Genomic DNA, 16,664 nt, shown 5'->3' on the forward strand with positions numbered 1-16,664 from the left:
CGGAGCGGGCCCGGCGGCGGGGCTTTGATTGGCAGTCAGGCCCGATCGAGCGGGAAGGCGGTGAGTGTGTGACTAACGGTCACCGGGCTCGGGCCTGGGCGCCGGTAAATTTACACGGAAACCTTTCCGAGCCGGGGCCCCCTTCGGGGCTTCCGAATTCGGGTTCCCAGTCGCGGCACCGAGGCCCTATCGTCAGGGCCTCGTCCCGCGGCCTCGGACTTTCCTGCTCTCCCTGCCCCACGCCCAGCGAGGGCAAGCCGGCCAGTGTCTGAAATCCAGGCCGCTGACTTCTTCCCCCCCCGCCCTCCCCGGATCAGTGTGTGGCTGGTCTTATATTTCTGTGCCTGGCAGTAAACTCCGGTTAAGATGAATTAATTTTGTATTGCAAACCTGGTGTCAATTAAAGATTAAGTGTAGGCAATGGGGGCATTTAAAGCTCCTTAAATCTGCTCAGTAATCTTGTAATTTGGATCTAAGGCGCCCTGGGACCCAGCCTGTGGAAATAATTCACTCCTAAATCTTGGGTCTTGGCTTCCGAGAATCTCAGAGGGAGGCCATTCGGCCCATCACAGCTGTGCTGCCTCCTTGGCAGAGCTTTTTTTTCTGCCCTTGGCTCTGTGCCCCCTTTTTATGAGGTTGGACAGGAGTTTTGGAAGAGTCAGGGGTGACTGGATTGAAAAGCTACCAGATCCACGAGGGTCTTGACAGGTTGGATGAGGAGAGGTGTCTCCTCTTGTGGGAGAATCGCACTGTTTAAAAACAAGGGGGTCGCCCATTTAAGATTGAAATGAGAATTTTTTTTTTTCTCTCTGAGGATAGTGAGTCTTTGCAACTCCCTACCTTAAGGCGGTGGAAGCAGAGTCTAAATATTTTTTTAAGGCAGTGCTGAATAGATAGATTCTTGATAAGCGAGGGAGTGAAAGGTTATTGGGGGTAGTGGGAATGTGGAGTTGAGGTTACAATCAGATCTGCCATGGCTTTGTTGAATGGTGGAGCTGGCTCGATGGGCTGATTGGTCTACTCCTGTTCCTAATTCATATGTATGTTAGAGAGGGGGAGGAATCAGTTGTGGTTCGTGCTCCTGATCTTCAGGGACCTGCCCACCAATCCCCAGCTGTTTGTAAAATATTACACAGAAGCAGCCGTACAGCCCACCGTGGCTATGCCAGCTCATTGAAGGAGTAATTTCTCCCATTGTCAGCCTCTACCCAACTATATCCGTGTCTCTTCTAATGCCCTTTGTCACTTCAACAGTTTGCTGGCCCCAACATCTTCACCATGGACGTGGATGGCTCAATGTATCTGTGCTGAATCTTTGTAAGAGCTGTCCAATTGGTCTCACTCCCCTACTTTCCCTATGCCCCCTGCACTCTCGTCCAGTTTTGGAAAGTCACCAGCCTTTCAGGCAACACATTCCCGATTACTACAACAACAGCGTACATGTTTCCTCATGTGGCCACTGGTTCTTTTGTCACTTATTTATAATTTGCGTCCAGTGATTACTGACTTTCCTGCCACTGGAAACAGTTTCCTCTTCTCTATCCCTTACTTCCAGGTTATTAAAAAATATTTTAATAAAAGTTTACTTTGTAACGGGTAAGTTGCAGTGGGTCATGATATGATGCACAGCATGGGCTCAGAAAGGATTTTGCAGCGCCTGTCGTGACGCTGGTTTGAATTCCACACTCAGCTGCTTCTCAATTTTCTCGTCTTTGCCACTCCCCGTTCTTTTTCCAACCTTGATGCCCCACAGAATGGTTTGTGTGCCTGTGTATGTGTGTTTTATTCTCGGAGTGCACCAACAATGTTACATCAGGTTGAAGATTGTGTCGGAGCTGTCCTGTGTTTCTTGGGCTTAAGGCTGCTTTTCTGTTGTGCAAAGACCTCACTAGAACTCATGAGTTGCCCTTGCAAAGCAGTTCATGTTGCTATAGTTGACATGCTGGATTGGCCAGAGCTGGCAGCTCAGGTGACCCAGCAAAGAATATTCTTTGCTTCGAGCCTGGGACTAGTGGTGTTGAACACAGTGATAGCAGTTTAGTACAGGGAACAATGTGTATGTTGTCTGTAGATGAGGCAGCCAACATTAGGTATAAAATTGAACAATTCATTGTGAATGAGGAGTGCAAGATTGATTGCTAAAAGAGAAGCACTAAGTTTATACAGCCCCCTTATTTGGTTGAAATGTTTAGAAGCAGTTTAAGGGATGCGTTAATGATTGGAGTGCAGTGGCTATTGTGCAGGAAGTTCATGCATGTAGTCCTAGGTCAGCAACATTCACAAACTGTGGTGAGGTAAATGATTAGACAATCTGTCAATTTAGTGGTGTTGATTGGGTTATGTAGAGTTGTATCATGGCTATGGCATCTGAACTGTGGTTTAAGAACCTTTTTTTTTTATTCAAGGGTTTGTGGGTGTTACAGGTCAGGCCAACATTTATTGCCCATCCCTAATTACCCTTCAGAACGTAGTAATGAAGTGCTGCCTTGAACACAGTTGAGTGCCTTGCCAAGGCATTTCAGAGGGCAGTTAAGAGTCAACCATGTTGCTGTGGATCTGGAGTCACATCGGCCAGACTGGGTAAGGATGGCAGATTTCCTTCCCTGAAGGGCACTATTGATCCAGATGGATCAACATTACAACAATCCAATAGTTAAATGGTTGCCATGAAACTAGCTTTATTTTATTTAATTAGTTGAATTTAAATGTTTCTGTAGACACGATGGGTTTAGAACACATGGATCATTAATCCAGGTGTCTGGGTTTCTAGTCCAATAACATAACCATGGTGCTACTCAACCTCTATGAAAGCCCAAGTTATTGTACATTTACTTTGGGCAGGATTTAATATTTGATGCGGGGTTCACATTTACCGACTGCAAAACAGGTGGAACCCTGCGTCGAGCGTTTTCGGAAAGCCCTAGTGATTTTGTGAGAATCAGGACCTGAACAGTGCTGGGCCTCCCGTTGAACTAAACCCCGAGCAGGGTGGAAATCCCAGTCAGAGGCTGGCAGCTCTCCAGTGCTGGCAAAGCCATTGGGAGCAGTGGTCACTGTTGATATAGTATTGCACTCGGGCCTCCTCCAGGGCTGATGGAGCCGTGGGGAGAGTTAAGTGTGGGTGGGATCAAGAGCAAGCGCGGTGGTTTGCCCTCCTTCAGACGCTCTGCTCCCAGCAAAAAAAAACCTCACCCCGTAGGCTACTGGCAAACTCAACAGTGTTTATTATGTGGTTGGTCTGTGTGGCAAGTTCCCGGCCCGCCACTGGGAATAATACCAGCATGGCGGAATGAGTCCCTAATGCGGCTATTCCATCTTTCCTGCCCGATCACATGGCCCCACCCTGCCTCTGAACTTGTCTCTGATGGGGTGGGAGGCGGTGGGTTATTGAATTCTGTTATTACAGATGTGAAGTATGCAAAGAATCCTAGATGTTGGAGAACATTCCGACACTATATGAAGTTTGGCTATTTGAATTGCACCTAAAATCTCTTTGTTGCTAATTCCTTCCTAGTTCACCAGAAGCTTTTGATCTTTGCAGAGCTGCTCTGGACGAGCCTAGATGCTGATTGTCATTGGTCTGTTCAACTTCAGAAGCCATCAAAGTTGAACCACAACACAACCTTGCTTGATGCTCCTCCATGGGCACATCACAGCAGAGTTTAGTGGCATCGATAGCTTTGTTGAAATCTCTGATATTTTCCTTAAGCCCAAGGGCAGTGAGAAGAGCCAGACGCTTAGACCAGGACCTGGGACGGTCTAGTCAGTACGGTTCAGTAATATTCTTTTTTGAATAAAACAAATGATCAATAAACTAATGAAAGGGGTGTGCCAGACCCAGGTGCTGCTGTTGCTAATTGAGCATTGGGCAATATGATGTATATTTTTTTGAACCCTGTGAATATATTGCAGTCTCTAGGTCACTTCCTGGCTTGTTTTAACTGTTTCTGTCAATTAAGTGTACAGTTAAAGCCATGAATTTTGCATCAATTTGAACCATGTTGCATTCACTCCAAGGCTTAAGTTGCCTATCATGACTCTTAATTTTCATACAAAAGCAGTGAAAACTGTTCCCCTTTTTTCCTGACTTAATTCTCTTTTGTACTAGTGCTTCTTTAGATGTGATGCCAGGAACTAATAATGCCTGTGAGCTTCCTCACTCCCCTTTCCAGCAGAATGGTAGCATATTGTGCACGTATGATTTTGCAATGTGGATAAGGGAGCCCAGAGTCAGTGTAAACGCTTGGCGCTGACTTACAGCTTGGAGTCCAGTCAAAATGAGCATTGGTGAAAATATGCAATTGGCGTTTGCTCACTCATTTAGGTTTTTTTAAAAAAAAACTATGAATAGAAGATTTGCAAAATGAATCTCACTTCTTGGAGCTTGTTCCTCCTTAAAAGATGGAAGCTGGCAGTAAAAGGCACCATATGGGTACCATCTTGGTGCAAAGATTCCATCTGCTGTCACTGAACTTTTGCAGCTCGGTGAATCAGTCACAAAATGACGCTGTCCTAGCTAGGAAATGCTTGTGCTAAAGCTACCGGATCCGGGTTCTGTGCTTTGCTTCAAATTCAGTTACAGTTGCTGGTAAATTTCTGAAATCACATCCGAAGGCATTTGTAAACTGTCGGTGAATTTTAGGCTCCCGATCAGCCACTAAATTTATTTTTGTCATTGGTTTACATCGAATCTTGCAGCAGAAAAGGCTTATTGTACGTATGCTGGCTCTTTGAAGATATCCAACAAGGGGCTCTTTCCCCATAGGTTTGCGAATGTTTCCTTTTGGAGCAGAGGGAGAGACATCCCATGCTTTGTTTCTGACAATGTCTGGTGGTGTTGCTTGTGGTAAGGTAGATATTTTTTGATGTGTAGAATTTAGGTCAGTGTGCATTTTGAGGCTACAAGGTACAGTAGTGCTCCTAATAAATTATTTAACAATCGGGCTGTAGAATAGCATCTTTAATCGACCTGTCAGTCACAGAGTATGGATTTGTAAAGTTGGAACTGGAGAGGGAGCTGAAGCGCAAATCTAAAGATTCTACTGCAGGCGCAAGAAAGGGAAGCAAATGTGCACAGTTCTAACTGCAAAAATCATGGTTTAAATTTTAGTTTTCAGTTGCTACTATGTGCTGCAGCTATTTAGAAGGTTGGAATGAGGTCTGAAGTCAACTGTAGGTAAAATAACTTCGCCCCATGTCCTTCAAGTTTAAAAATTTTAATATATGTACCAAAAGATCATTTTTAGTTCATCCTTATTTTGAAATTTAAGTAACTTGAGGTAAATGTTGATGAGGAATGATTTCAGAAAACATTGAGCAATTGTGAGAAGCTGGTGATCAGATTGTATAATCAAAGGGGTTATGTTTTCTCACCTAAAAAGCAGCATTTGTTGTGCATGACTCTATATAGCATCAGCTATTAGTACAAAGCCCTATATTTTTATGTTCCAAGCATGTTCCCTACTTGTTTTTAAACAGAGAAACCTAGGTGAAACCAAGGCCAATAGTGCAGGGCGTGAGTGAGGTGAAACGAGAGTGAAATCAATCAGTATATTGGGTAGTATTGAGGTTTTAAAATGCTTGCAGATTTTGGAAGGAAGGAAAGGCTGGAGATGGAGAATTGCACAGTTGTAAGGAGGGTCTAGGAGTCAGCGTGAAGAGTCCTTATCAACGCAGTGAGCACAGAGGGAGGACAAATGGAGCATTGGGAAAATGAGAGGAAAATTCATAGGAACAAGGAACATTAATCAAATTTCCATTTTTTTAATTCCAGGTTGTAGATATGTGGCAACAGTGGAACTGACGGCAGAGCAAAGTGCCCAAATAAACACTTCCAGGGCAACATGTAGACTAATTTGGGTTGAACAGAGGAACGCATTCCTGCACAGAAATTGGTAATGGTGTTAATAATTTGCTGCTGAAAGGCGCCTGTCAGGCCGTGGATGGTTGGGGGTGGAAGAAAGGAAGAAGAAAGCTTAAAACAGTCACTATGACGTCCTCATCTCTTCGGAGACAGATGAAAAACATTGTGAACAATTATTCGGAAGCGGAGATAAAAGTCCGAGAGGCCACGTCAAACGATCCATGGGGCCCCTCGAGTTCGCTGATGGCCGAAATCTCTGACCTGACGTACAATGTGGTGGCTTTCTCAGAGATCATGAGCATGATTTGGAAACGCCTCAATGACCACGGGAAGAACTGGCGTCATGTGTACAAGGCTCTGATGTTGATGGACTACTTGATCAAGACAGGCTCTGAGCGTGTGGCACAACAGTGCAAGGAAAATGTCTTTGCCATTCAGACGTTGAAGGATTTTCAGTATATCGATCGGGATGGGAGGGACCAGGGTAATAGCTCCTATTTCTAATATTTTTAAAAACTTAAATATAACGTAAGGCCTTGGGGGGTGAAAAATGCAACAACGGGCAAGGAACCTAGTCATGCAGACCAGATGTGGGATTTCCAGTTTGTGCTGTTAGCTAACAGGGGTTGTTGTCACCATTTCTGGGCAAAGCAAGGGAAAGGTTAATTCTGTTGACTTCTATTGCAAAGTGTGCATGGCTGGATAAGCCATTCAGCCCCTTGGTTGTGACAACATCACAGTGACCACACTGTGAGGGTGACCAGATGCAAGAAGGCTGCTGTTGCTGGTGGTACAGTACCTCAGTGTTGTGGAGGCGTGGGAAGTAGGGAAGTGGGGAGGAAGAGAAAACGAAGTTCTTTTTTTTTTATATTTCCCTGCAACTTGTGTCTGGCTGCACCTTTGAGATCACATTCTCAGATGAAGCTCCAAGGATGAGGTCTTCTTTTCAGCCTTAGCAATTCCTGCTCTATAGTTTTTGATGGAAAAGAACATTTCAGAAACACTCCAATCTTAAGGGTGGCTCACTCCATTGAAAGTTCCTTTTCCGACCCTTTTTTTTTTAGAAAAAAAATACTTGGCAGGGACTTCTTTCAGAAGACTGGCTTCTTAGAAATACTTTGCCTTTCTGCTATTAAAAGACCCCAGACCTGTGACCTTCAAATAACATAGGTGCTGTCAGACTTTTAGCGGGTGGCTTGAGCAAGACCTGATAGATCTCACTGTGAGTGTGGCTGGGAGGTATTAGTGGTGAGGATGAAACCAGTGGCCCCTGCTGCTTGAAGGCATGTGTTAATGCTAAACTGCTGCTGGGGTAGATTGTGGGACTTGTTGGGATCGCGTTTTTTTTTTTAACATTAGTACACATGTTAAAAGTGGGAACATGAAGTTTCTTGGTGGGAGCAGGAAAAGGAGTTTCCATTGACCTCAATAAACGTTTCGGAATCACTTGTGATTGAACGTGGGAATTGCTAGGTTTAAAAAAAAATCACTTGATCTCGTTGGCCTTCTCCCATCCTGTAGTCACATGAATCAAAGATAATGGAATTATTGACTAATGGCAGTGATCAGCCTCAGTGAGTCTTCAACAGAGCAGACATGAGGTGAGGAAATCCCCCAGTGGTGGAGAGCTTTGGGAATCATAGGTCCAAACTTGCCTTTCCTCCCGAGCTCCATTCACCATGTTCTGTCCCAAATTACAAGCATACCGTGTGTCCCAAAGTGTTATTTTTCTGAAAGAAATTTGTCTGATTTGCCCATTAACTGCTTCCACCATCTCCAAGGGAATCCTGTTTCACACATGTACCGAGACGGAGTGTCAGCCATGTCTTTAGCTGTAGAGGTCAAAACCTGCTGATCCCAATTGGTTCTTGCTTCCATTTGACTTTCACTTCCTAGTAGTTGTCACTGAATGACGTTCGGAGTGACTACCCAATTGTTCTCCTTCCAAGGCTATTTATAGTGCTCGCCACACTTGGACAGCTGACTCTGCCTCAATGCTGTGTGTTACTTTGGGTTGAACCTGCTGGGTTATTGTGAGAGCTTATTGCGCTTCTTTGTAATTTCTCCCATGTGTGCATCAGCTTTCACACAGAGATGGAGCATCAGGGAAACCTGCAGATGAGACTTTTTGACATGTCTCTGACCGTGACTATTGAATGGTTCATGTCAGAAGCCTGGGAACAAATTGAGAGTGTAATGGGCACCCACCATGTGTCACTTCCCCTACTGCACCTGCCATCATGTGACATTGCCGACCAATACCACATTAGAGGCTCTGGGTTGGGTGGGGCAGAGGCTCTGGGTTGGGTGGGGCAGAGGCTCTGGGTTGGGTAGGGCAGGGGCTGGGTGGTGGTGGTGATGGAGAGAGTCTGGAGATGAAGGCAATAACAACTTGTATTTGAATCACTCCTTTTAACATTGTGAAAGATCCCAAGATACCTCACAGGAGCAGAATCAAACAAAAAACAGAGTCAAAAGACTATGTTAATTTAAAGGCTTGGTTAACGAGGTAGAGTAAGGAGCATCTTAAATTAGGAGAAAGAGGGAGAATTTTAGGGACAGAATTCCAGAGCTTGGAACCTGGATGACTGAAGTCATGGCCACCAGTGATAGGTGGTGAATCAGAAACTAGGAATGGTTCTTCAAGACTGTTCCGACGTAGAGGGTTTCAGATAGTGGGTGAAAGCTGTAGTTTGTGCCACCATCCTGAATTAGAGCCTTTACAATTGGTTTTATGTAATGACAGCTTATTCAGTTATTTAACATTAAAAGCATTGATCATAAAGTAGAAGATTTCAGACGCTGTATAGTAGAAGCTTTACTATCCAAGTTAGTATTTCAACAGCTTGCAATTGTTAGCCACAGAGCTGAACTGATCAGTTGCTACATCTTCATTGTCCCTTCTGAATTCATTTGTATAATGGTTGTTTCTCACCAATACACCCTTTGCCCTACAGCCGTCTGAAGCTGAAGATTTTATTTGTGTTACATTTATCTTTGTGCTTGTCTTGTTGACTTGCAGGAATCAGATTCAGACTGTCTAGACTCATTGCTGCTAAGATCTCAAACAAGCTTGCCTTTTCTTAAAAAAACTTTCTTCCTGCTATCGTCGGCTGATGCCCATCTTGGGTTGTGCTGGCTCTTCTGATGAAGAGTCGTACGGACTCGAAACGTTAACTGTGTTCCTCTCCGCAGACGCTGCCAGACCTGCTGAATTTTTCCAGCTATTTTTGTTTTTGTTTCAGATTTCCAGCATCCGCAGTGTTTTGCTTTTATCTTGGGTTGTGCTGTTGCCTGTTCTCTGGTACCTTGTTCCACGTCTAGACAGTTTGTGTCTCCTTACTGCACTGGGGGAGTGGGTAGGGTAGGCATTGTGTTGCATGATTCTGGTTTAACTCAAGTTCATGGACACACTTTCAGCAGGATTCACTGAGTAACAAGAAATGAGGATCCTCAATGTCTTTGTCCCTGTGAAGCCCCCCCACCCACCCCCTCCCACATGTTTTGCCATTTAAACCCCCCCCACCCCAGGTTTGAGATTGGTGAACTCAGCAGAGATCTAGATCAACACTGGGACTTTCTAATCAGTCTGACACCATGTTACGTCAGTGCCTTTACCCATTTCCAATTTATTCCCTGCTGTATTGTAGAGATGTTACATTCATGGATTATTATTGATTTTTGCTTTTTCTGGCATCAAGAGAACACCTTATAAATGGATTCCGCAATATCAGAACATAAGAAATCAAGGCCATTCAAGCCTGCCTCTCTAACCTAGCATCTAATTGCATCTTAAACTCCCCTAATATCTTTGATTCCAAATATGAATCCACCCGTTAAATCTCCTCAGCATTAAGATGAATGACCAGTAATGGTGCTGTTGGCCTGGAAGCTGGGTGAATACTCTGATCTTCCAGTCGTGTCATGGGATCTTTTACATCCAGCCAAGCAGGGAGGTAGCACTCTTAATTTAATGTTTGATCCAAAGGGCAGCCTTTCTGACATTGCAAAATGTTTGGCCTAGATCCTTGGCTGCAGTGAGGTGAGGGTTGAATGTGTAACCTTTTCATTTAGAGTTAAGCGTGCCCAGCTGACACTAATGCGGTGAGGCTAGATGCATCTGCTGCTCCCCATTCAGATGCTTTGGTCTATGTGTTTCCTGTACTGTGTCCAAGCTGACAGAGAGCTTCTTTTACACCTGTCTTTTATAAACTGTCTTTAGGCAAACTCCTGAGGCCTTGCAAGTTGCAGGAAGTGCTGGTTACATTCAGTTATATTGATGGGATAGTGTTTATTTGTTTTGGGCAGCTGACTCCTTTTTGTAAGCTGTATTGCCGTGAAGTGCAGCCGTAACCATTGCAATCGATTCTCTCCAAACCAGGCATCAACGTGCGGGAGAAATCAAAACAGCTCATTGCGTTACTGAAGGATGACGAGCGGCTTCGGGTTGAGCGCAGTCACGCACTGAAGACAAAAGAGCGGATGTCGAGTGTGACGACTGCGGTGGGCAGCAATAACCAGATCATGTTCGGGCGTGGCTCCAGCCACCCAAACCTGTCCACGAGCCAATCAGATGAGTGTGGCAAAGTGGGTGGATCGCCTGCTTCCTACCATGGCTGTAAGTGCTCAGTGTGCACACGCGTCGGTGTAGGCAAATATTCTTCACACATGCACATTTATTCACCAAACATCTCCCGTCGTTCAGGAAACAAAGCACTCAATCATAAAAATTCTGATTTTTGTATCAGGATTTTACCAACAAACATACAAAAAGGTTAAGTTTCTCTTGCATGTGCTGTGCAAATGTGAGTATTGATGTTTGGCCACAGAGTACTAGAGACCAGGGTTTAAAGAGTTATGGCATGAGGTAGCAGGTAGCATAAACTTGGTTTGTATTTGCTAAGTGTGGAAAGATTGATGGGTTGTTTAATTAAAGTGTTTAAAATTATTGCCCAGAAAATTGCAATTGTGCATTATCGAATTGCGGCAGTAGCCTGGAGTTCTAGGTGGGAAGCTTTTGTGTTATCTTGGGGAGTGTGACCTAACACAGATGGAGAGACTGGACTGTCCTCATAATGAGTCATCTGTTGTTACATGTTTCTGTGTCCTCAGCAACTTCACCGAAGATCTCCTCCGAACTGGAGCAGACGAGGCCTCAGACCAGCGGTGAAGAGGAGCTACAGCTACAGTTGGCACTGGCCATGAGTCGGGAAGAGGCTGAACAGGTACCCAGGGCTGGGAAAACAAACACTGGGGAATCCGGGGTCAGGTGTGTTTCACGTACTGCTCTCAATTCAACGATATTGCAATAACAAATAAACTGAGCGCTGGAGAACTAAAGTTGATTTTTGACGGGGGAGATGTGTGGGGGAGATCTTCTCTAAAGTCTCCTTTATCATAAGTAAGCTTTTCCTTACCATGCTGCTGATTAAGTATTCCCTCTATACTGAGCTATGTTAGTGTAATTGAATGTTCTCTATCAATAATCTAAATTCGGGGACAATAATAGCAAAAGCAGAAACACGGTGGGGGGCATTGGTGTCGTGATAATGTCACTGGGCTAGCAACCAGAGGCCCAGGCTAATTTCAGATTTCCAGCATCCGCAGTATTTTGCTTTTAGCCCAGGCTAACGCTCTGGGTACACGGCTTCAAATCCCACCACAGCAATATAAAGCTGCTACTCAGTAATGGTGGCCATGACAACTACCAGCGATGGTCGTAAAAACCCATCTGGTCCACTAATGTCCTATAGGGAAGAAAATCTGCCATCCTTACCTGGTCTGGCCTACATGTGACTCCAGACCCACAGCAATGTGGCTGACTCTTAACTGCCCCCTGAAATGGCTGAGCAAGTCCTTGGGCAATTAGGGTTGGGCAACAAATGCTGGCCTTGTTTGCGATGCCCACACCTCATGAAAGAATAAAGAAAACAATAGACAGGTGTCCACTCGGCATCTTGAGAGAGTTAAATGTGCAGACTCCCTTTGCTAAATGAATGATTCCACGAATATCAGTTGCTCTATTACTTGACCAGGGGGACCTGTAGTGACTGTTGGCAGAGCAGTACTCCTGAACAACAGGCAAGTAGGTGGCGCAGAGTAAGACCTCTGCTTCACCTGTCCACTTCCAACAAAGACACCTAAAGAGTCAACACGAAATCAGGTTGAGGCAGATTGTAGTGTCAAAGGTGAATCGGCTAACTAGACCAGCAGTGAGATTTGGGGCCATCCTGGTTTGTACGGCTCAGCATTAATTTTTATGACAAGCTTCCAGCTTTTTATCTTTTATTTTTCCTTCCAATACAAAGGGGTTATAGTGTATTTTAAAACCTACTTCTGCACTTTTTGTTCTCATATCTTTGTTCCCTCCTGAACTCTGAAGTATAATCTTAGAGGCAAGAATCTGTCTATGCGACTGGGCAGGGGAGGCGGTTGAGAAGGGCAGGGAAAAATGGACATAAGAGAGACCGGGCTAAGACTAGAGTAATGTCTTGGTGGAAGTTCCTTTTCTGGTCAACTTCTATTACCCTCCCAGGGAGAAAAGTCAAAAAAAATTCCAAATACAGCATGTCCATCAGCGTCTGAAAGGTTAATGTTTTGGGTAAAAACCCTTCAATATTCTGCTCTTGGACACTGACTGACCAGTTGCTCGATTCTAGTCCTCCTCCTGTTTTTATTTGATTCTTGTACTTACTACTGCTGTATTGATCCTTCCACACTAGATGGAACTTTTGAAGTTCCACCTTCATATTTGAAGCTTAAAAATAGCTTCTTTGCTATGGTCTCAAGTGTAGATCACAGTGAATGAAGTGTTGAAGCCATCCGTTTTTCTGTGATGTATGCACACAAGTTATAATGCGAGTTGGGTTCATTTTGATCACTTGGGGTTCTTTGGGGTGGGGGAGGGGAGAAATATTTCTGATTGGAAGAAATATTTATGGTTAATCTCTCCTGCGAGACCTGTTGTTAATGCCCCAGTATGTGCATGTTACCCACACTCTGCGAGCAGCTCTCCCCTGCGATCACAGGGATCCATTAGGGGAGCCAGTACGAGTTTGTTATTGTATAAAATGTTTAGTGACATTCTTGGTGATTTCTTCTTTGCCTATATAGATTTTCAAAAGTGCCACAACAGCTGGTAGCCAGCCAAGGAACACCGTGATGACCCTGAATACACAGGTAGGACCGTTTAGTACTGATGATTTACACAAGAATGGATCCAATGGCTGGTGGTGAGTGGCCATGAATGGGAGGGTGAGCCTGGATCTGGGTGCCCTGGTACATGAATCACAAAGTTGCTGCAGGTACAGCAAGTGATTAGGAAGGCAAATGGGATGTTGGCATTTATTGCAAGGGGAATGAAATATAAAAGAAGGGAAGTTGTACTGCAGCTGTACAGGGCCTCAGTGAGACCACATCTGGAGCACTGTGTACAGTTTGGTCTCCTTATTTGAAAAAAGGATATAATTGTATTAGAAACAGTTCAGAGAAAGTTCACCCGACTCATTCCTGGGACGAAGGGCTTATCTTATGAAGAAAGGTTGAACATGTTGGGCCTATAGCCATTGGAGTTGAAAAGAATGGGAGGTGATTTTATTGAAACATAAGATCCTGAAGGAACTTGAGGTGGATGCTGAGAGGATGTTTCCTATTATGGAAGGAGACTAGAACTAAGGGGCACAATTTAAAAATTAATGGTCTCCCATTTAAGACTGAGATTTTTTTCTGAGGGTTATTGGTGTGTGGAATTCTCTTCCCCAGAGAGCAGTGGAGACAGGGCCATTGAGTATATTCATGGCTGAGTTAGATAAATTCTTGATAGACAAGGGAGCCAAGGGTTATGGGGAGTCAGACAGGAAAGGGGAGTTGAGACCACAACCAGATCTGCCATGATCATTTTGATGGTAGAGCAGGCTTGACAGGCTGGGAAGCCTACGCCTACTAAGTCCTGCGCTCCCGCAATATGCGAAACAGGGCAGAATGTTTAAGTTCCAAATGTATATCCACCTGCTCTTTTCGTGCAGGCATTGCATTTGCTCTAGATGCAGACTGACCTTAAATGCTGTTTTTTTTTTATTTAAGTGCTTCTGGGTTGCAACTGAAGACAGAGCAGCATAGTTCAACTTGTGGGTTTCCTGCACTAAGTAACCATTAACCACAGCTTGCAGTCACTTCAGTTTAGTTGTAATAATTATGGCTTTTAAGGAGAAAGGTTACCTTAAACATGGCTGAACCTCGGGAGGAGAATAATGCATTGTATGATGTAAAACATTAATGGGCAGTGTCGTGGGTGATCTGTATGTTATTTCTTTGCTTATTGAGGTCTTACTCTGATAGAAAGACAGTCTCCCACTCCTGTTGCATGTTCTGCTTAAACTGTATGTAAAAATGAAGCATGCTGTGTGATATTTACAGACTGTGTTCAGCCCAGGATAAATTACTTCATGGAACTTCTTATTTTGTGATTGATTTTTATTGGTCCAGTTGAGAGCTGATGCTGGGAAGTGGTGCAGTTTTCTCCTCGGCAGTCAGTATTGACATAACACGCTCACCAGCTAGGTGCAGAGTAAAGCTCCCTCAATGCTCAACAACTTGCCTTGGCCTCAACCTCAGAAGCAGCTCTTCCTGCAGCAGCGAGAGAGAGATCTTCCTTTGCCCCCACCAGCCATCCTGTGGTCTCTTACTAAATTAAGGGCAATTTTTGTCCTGTTGAGCCTGCAAGAGCTGGGTTGATATTCGTTTTGCTTTGATTGCTTACAGCCAGCAGACTGAGATCTCGGGATGGGTACAGTTTTCATGATTCCACATAACCACAGGGTATGCTTACAGCTTAAACTGAAACAGATGTCTTGGAAAACAAGATGTGAAGTTAAAATAAAACAAGTGTCTCTTGTTCTGTTTTATCCCCACCACCAATCCCAGTAACCACATTACCTCCAATGAACATGACCTAAGTTGAGCAGTTACACCTCTTGATGTCATCCTTGAGAAAACAAGCTGAGATGATGTCATCTTTTCAATGTCATGATGTCTTTGCAGTTTGAAATTTATCCCAGTGCCTTTTATTTGTGTTCAGGCCTCTTCATAAGCAGTAGCTCTTTATGAAACAAAATCTGCATCTTTATTCTATACCGCAAGTGTTTGCATGCCCAAGTTTAACATTCAACCCTGCAATGAGTTCTTAATTTAAGAATACATTGCATCTTCACCATTATCTCCCTCCATAGGTGGAAAGTGGTCTGCTGACAGACAAATGCAAACAGGCTAAAATTACTAGGCCAGATTTATGCACAGATGAAATATGTACACAGAAACAAAAAAAAACAGCAATATAGTGACCCACTCCAATAAATAACTTTATATAGCATATGAACAGCTTCTAAAACACACCAAGAACGCTTCTTAAATCCCTTGAAGCTTTTTGCAGTAAATTGTTTTAGGAACGGCATGGCTTCTCATGAGAGTTACGTGACCACGATTCCTTGTCAGCATGTATTGTTCGTGAGTTGAGAAAGGAACTATGAGCCAAGAGGGTCTGTGGATTCATTGTTGTCTTTTTCTTAGCAGTCAAGGGAAGATTGGGGAAGTCTTAGTGAGTTGCTGCAGTAGTTTTTGGATGGTACACGCTCCTGTCCTAGTACATTGGTGGTGGAGGGAGTGGACATGGCCCACATGGACTTCAAGTAGCCTTATAATTTGTTTTTAACCACTTGGAGCCAACTGAAAAATATGATTGCACCCAAACACCTACAAACACTAGTATTCCAAATTGTTGCTCCAGTATATCAATATGAAACATGTTCCTTTTCCTACAGAGATTGTGAGACTTTGAGAAATGAATCCATGGATAAGCAATGCATAAATGAAACTGCACCGGTTGCTTCCACCACACACAAGGCGTGAACATTATAATTATTTCTCTTGTTTCTGATTTCTGCCATAACAGTTGAATGGGCGTTTCTGTGGTCTTTCTGGTGGCCTTTGTCAACCTATATCACTTGGTGTATTCTGCACTGGCTGTTTGACCCAGCTGCTCTGTGCTGCACACGAGTCTCCTCCCATTCCATCTGCCTCTTCCTGCTTTGTGTCCAGGCCATCTGAGTTGTGATTTGGTGCCTTGATTCAAGATGTCGTTCCAGTGATGAGGGACTTCAGTTATGTGGGTAGGTTGGAGAAGCTAATGCTGTCCTCCTTGGAGAAGAGAAAATTAAGAGGAGATTTGATAGAGGTGCTCAAAATCCTGAGAGGCCTGGACAGAGTAGATGGAGAGAAACTGTCTGATTGGCGGAAAGATCCAGAACCAGAGGACACTGACTTAAGGTAATGGCGTCATGAATAATTTTTTTTACATAGTGAGTGGTTAGGATCTGGAATGCACTGCTGAGAGTGTGATGGAGACAGATTTGATCATGGCTATGGAGAATAGGCAGTGGAGTGAGACTGTTCTGTAACCATATGATTCTCTTGTCGTCTTGTCATATGTGTAGTGGAGAAAGTGGAAATGAATGCCTGGATATTCATGCTATAAGCTGGGGAACAATAAGAGCTCTGCTGGATTCAGCATCTTCTCAGCTGAAACCTGGTCTGTGGAAGTTGTAGGCAGTTCCAGCTAACTGTAGGTCATCTCCCAAGAATTTGGATGTCATTGATCTACCTGACAAGCCTCCCAATCAATCCTGGGTCACTTGTGAAGGCTGTTGTGACTCCAGTGTTGCATTAAAGCAGTGAAGAGGTATGTGGAACCAGCACAGATAATTCAGAACCCTGCCAGAAGGCTTGGGGTACAGACTGTGGGGCGAGG

General features: G+C 44.2%; 1 protein-coding gene across 7 annotated transcripts in view; it reads left to right on the forward strand.

The window, feature by feature from the left end:
* The window catches only part of LOC144669448 (epsin-2-like), a 44,725-nt gene continuing 28,061 nt past the window's right edge, over window positions 1–16,664 (forward strand). For 6 of the 7 annotated variants that reach the window (XM_078531884.1, XM_078531887.1, XM_078531890.1 and 3 more), the window contains exons 1-5: window positions 1–60; window positions 5,774–6,347; window positions 10,245–10,481; window positions 10,976–11,088; window positions 12,977–13,042. In XM_078531884.1, the coding sequence (XP_078388010.1) occupies window positions 5,990–6,347; window positions 10,245–10,481; window positions 10,976–11,088; window positions 12,977–13,042 (774 nt within the window). In that variant the 5' untranslated portion in view covers window positions 1–60; window positions 5,774–5,989. Of the gene's footprint in view, window positions 61–2,456; window positions 2,581–5,773; window positions 6,348–10,244; window positions 10,482–10,975; window positions 11,089–12,976; window positions 13,043–16,664 lie in introns of those variants that run through there. The other variant, XM_078531885.1, reaches the window with a different exon arrangement.

This window comes from Cetorhinus maximus, chromosome 29 (assembly GCF_964194155.1).
Source record: "Cetorhinus maximus chromosome 29, sCetMax3.hap1.1, whole genome shotgun sequence".
Lineage (NCBI taxonomy): Eukaryota > Metazoa > Chordata > Chondrichthyes > Lamniformes > Cetorhinidae > Cetorhinus > Cetorhinus maximus.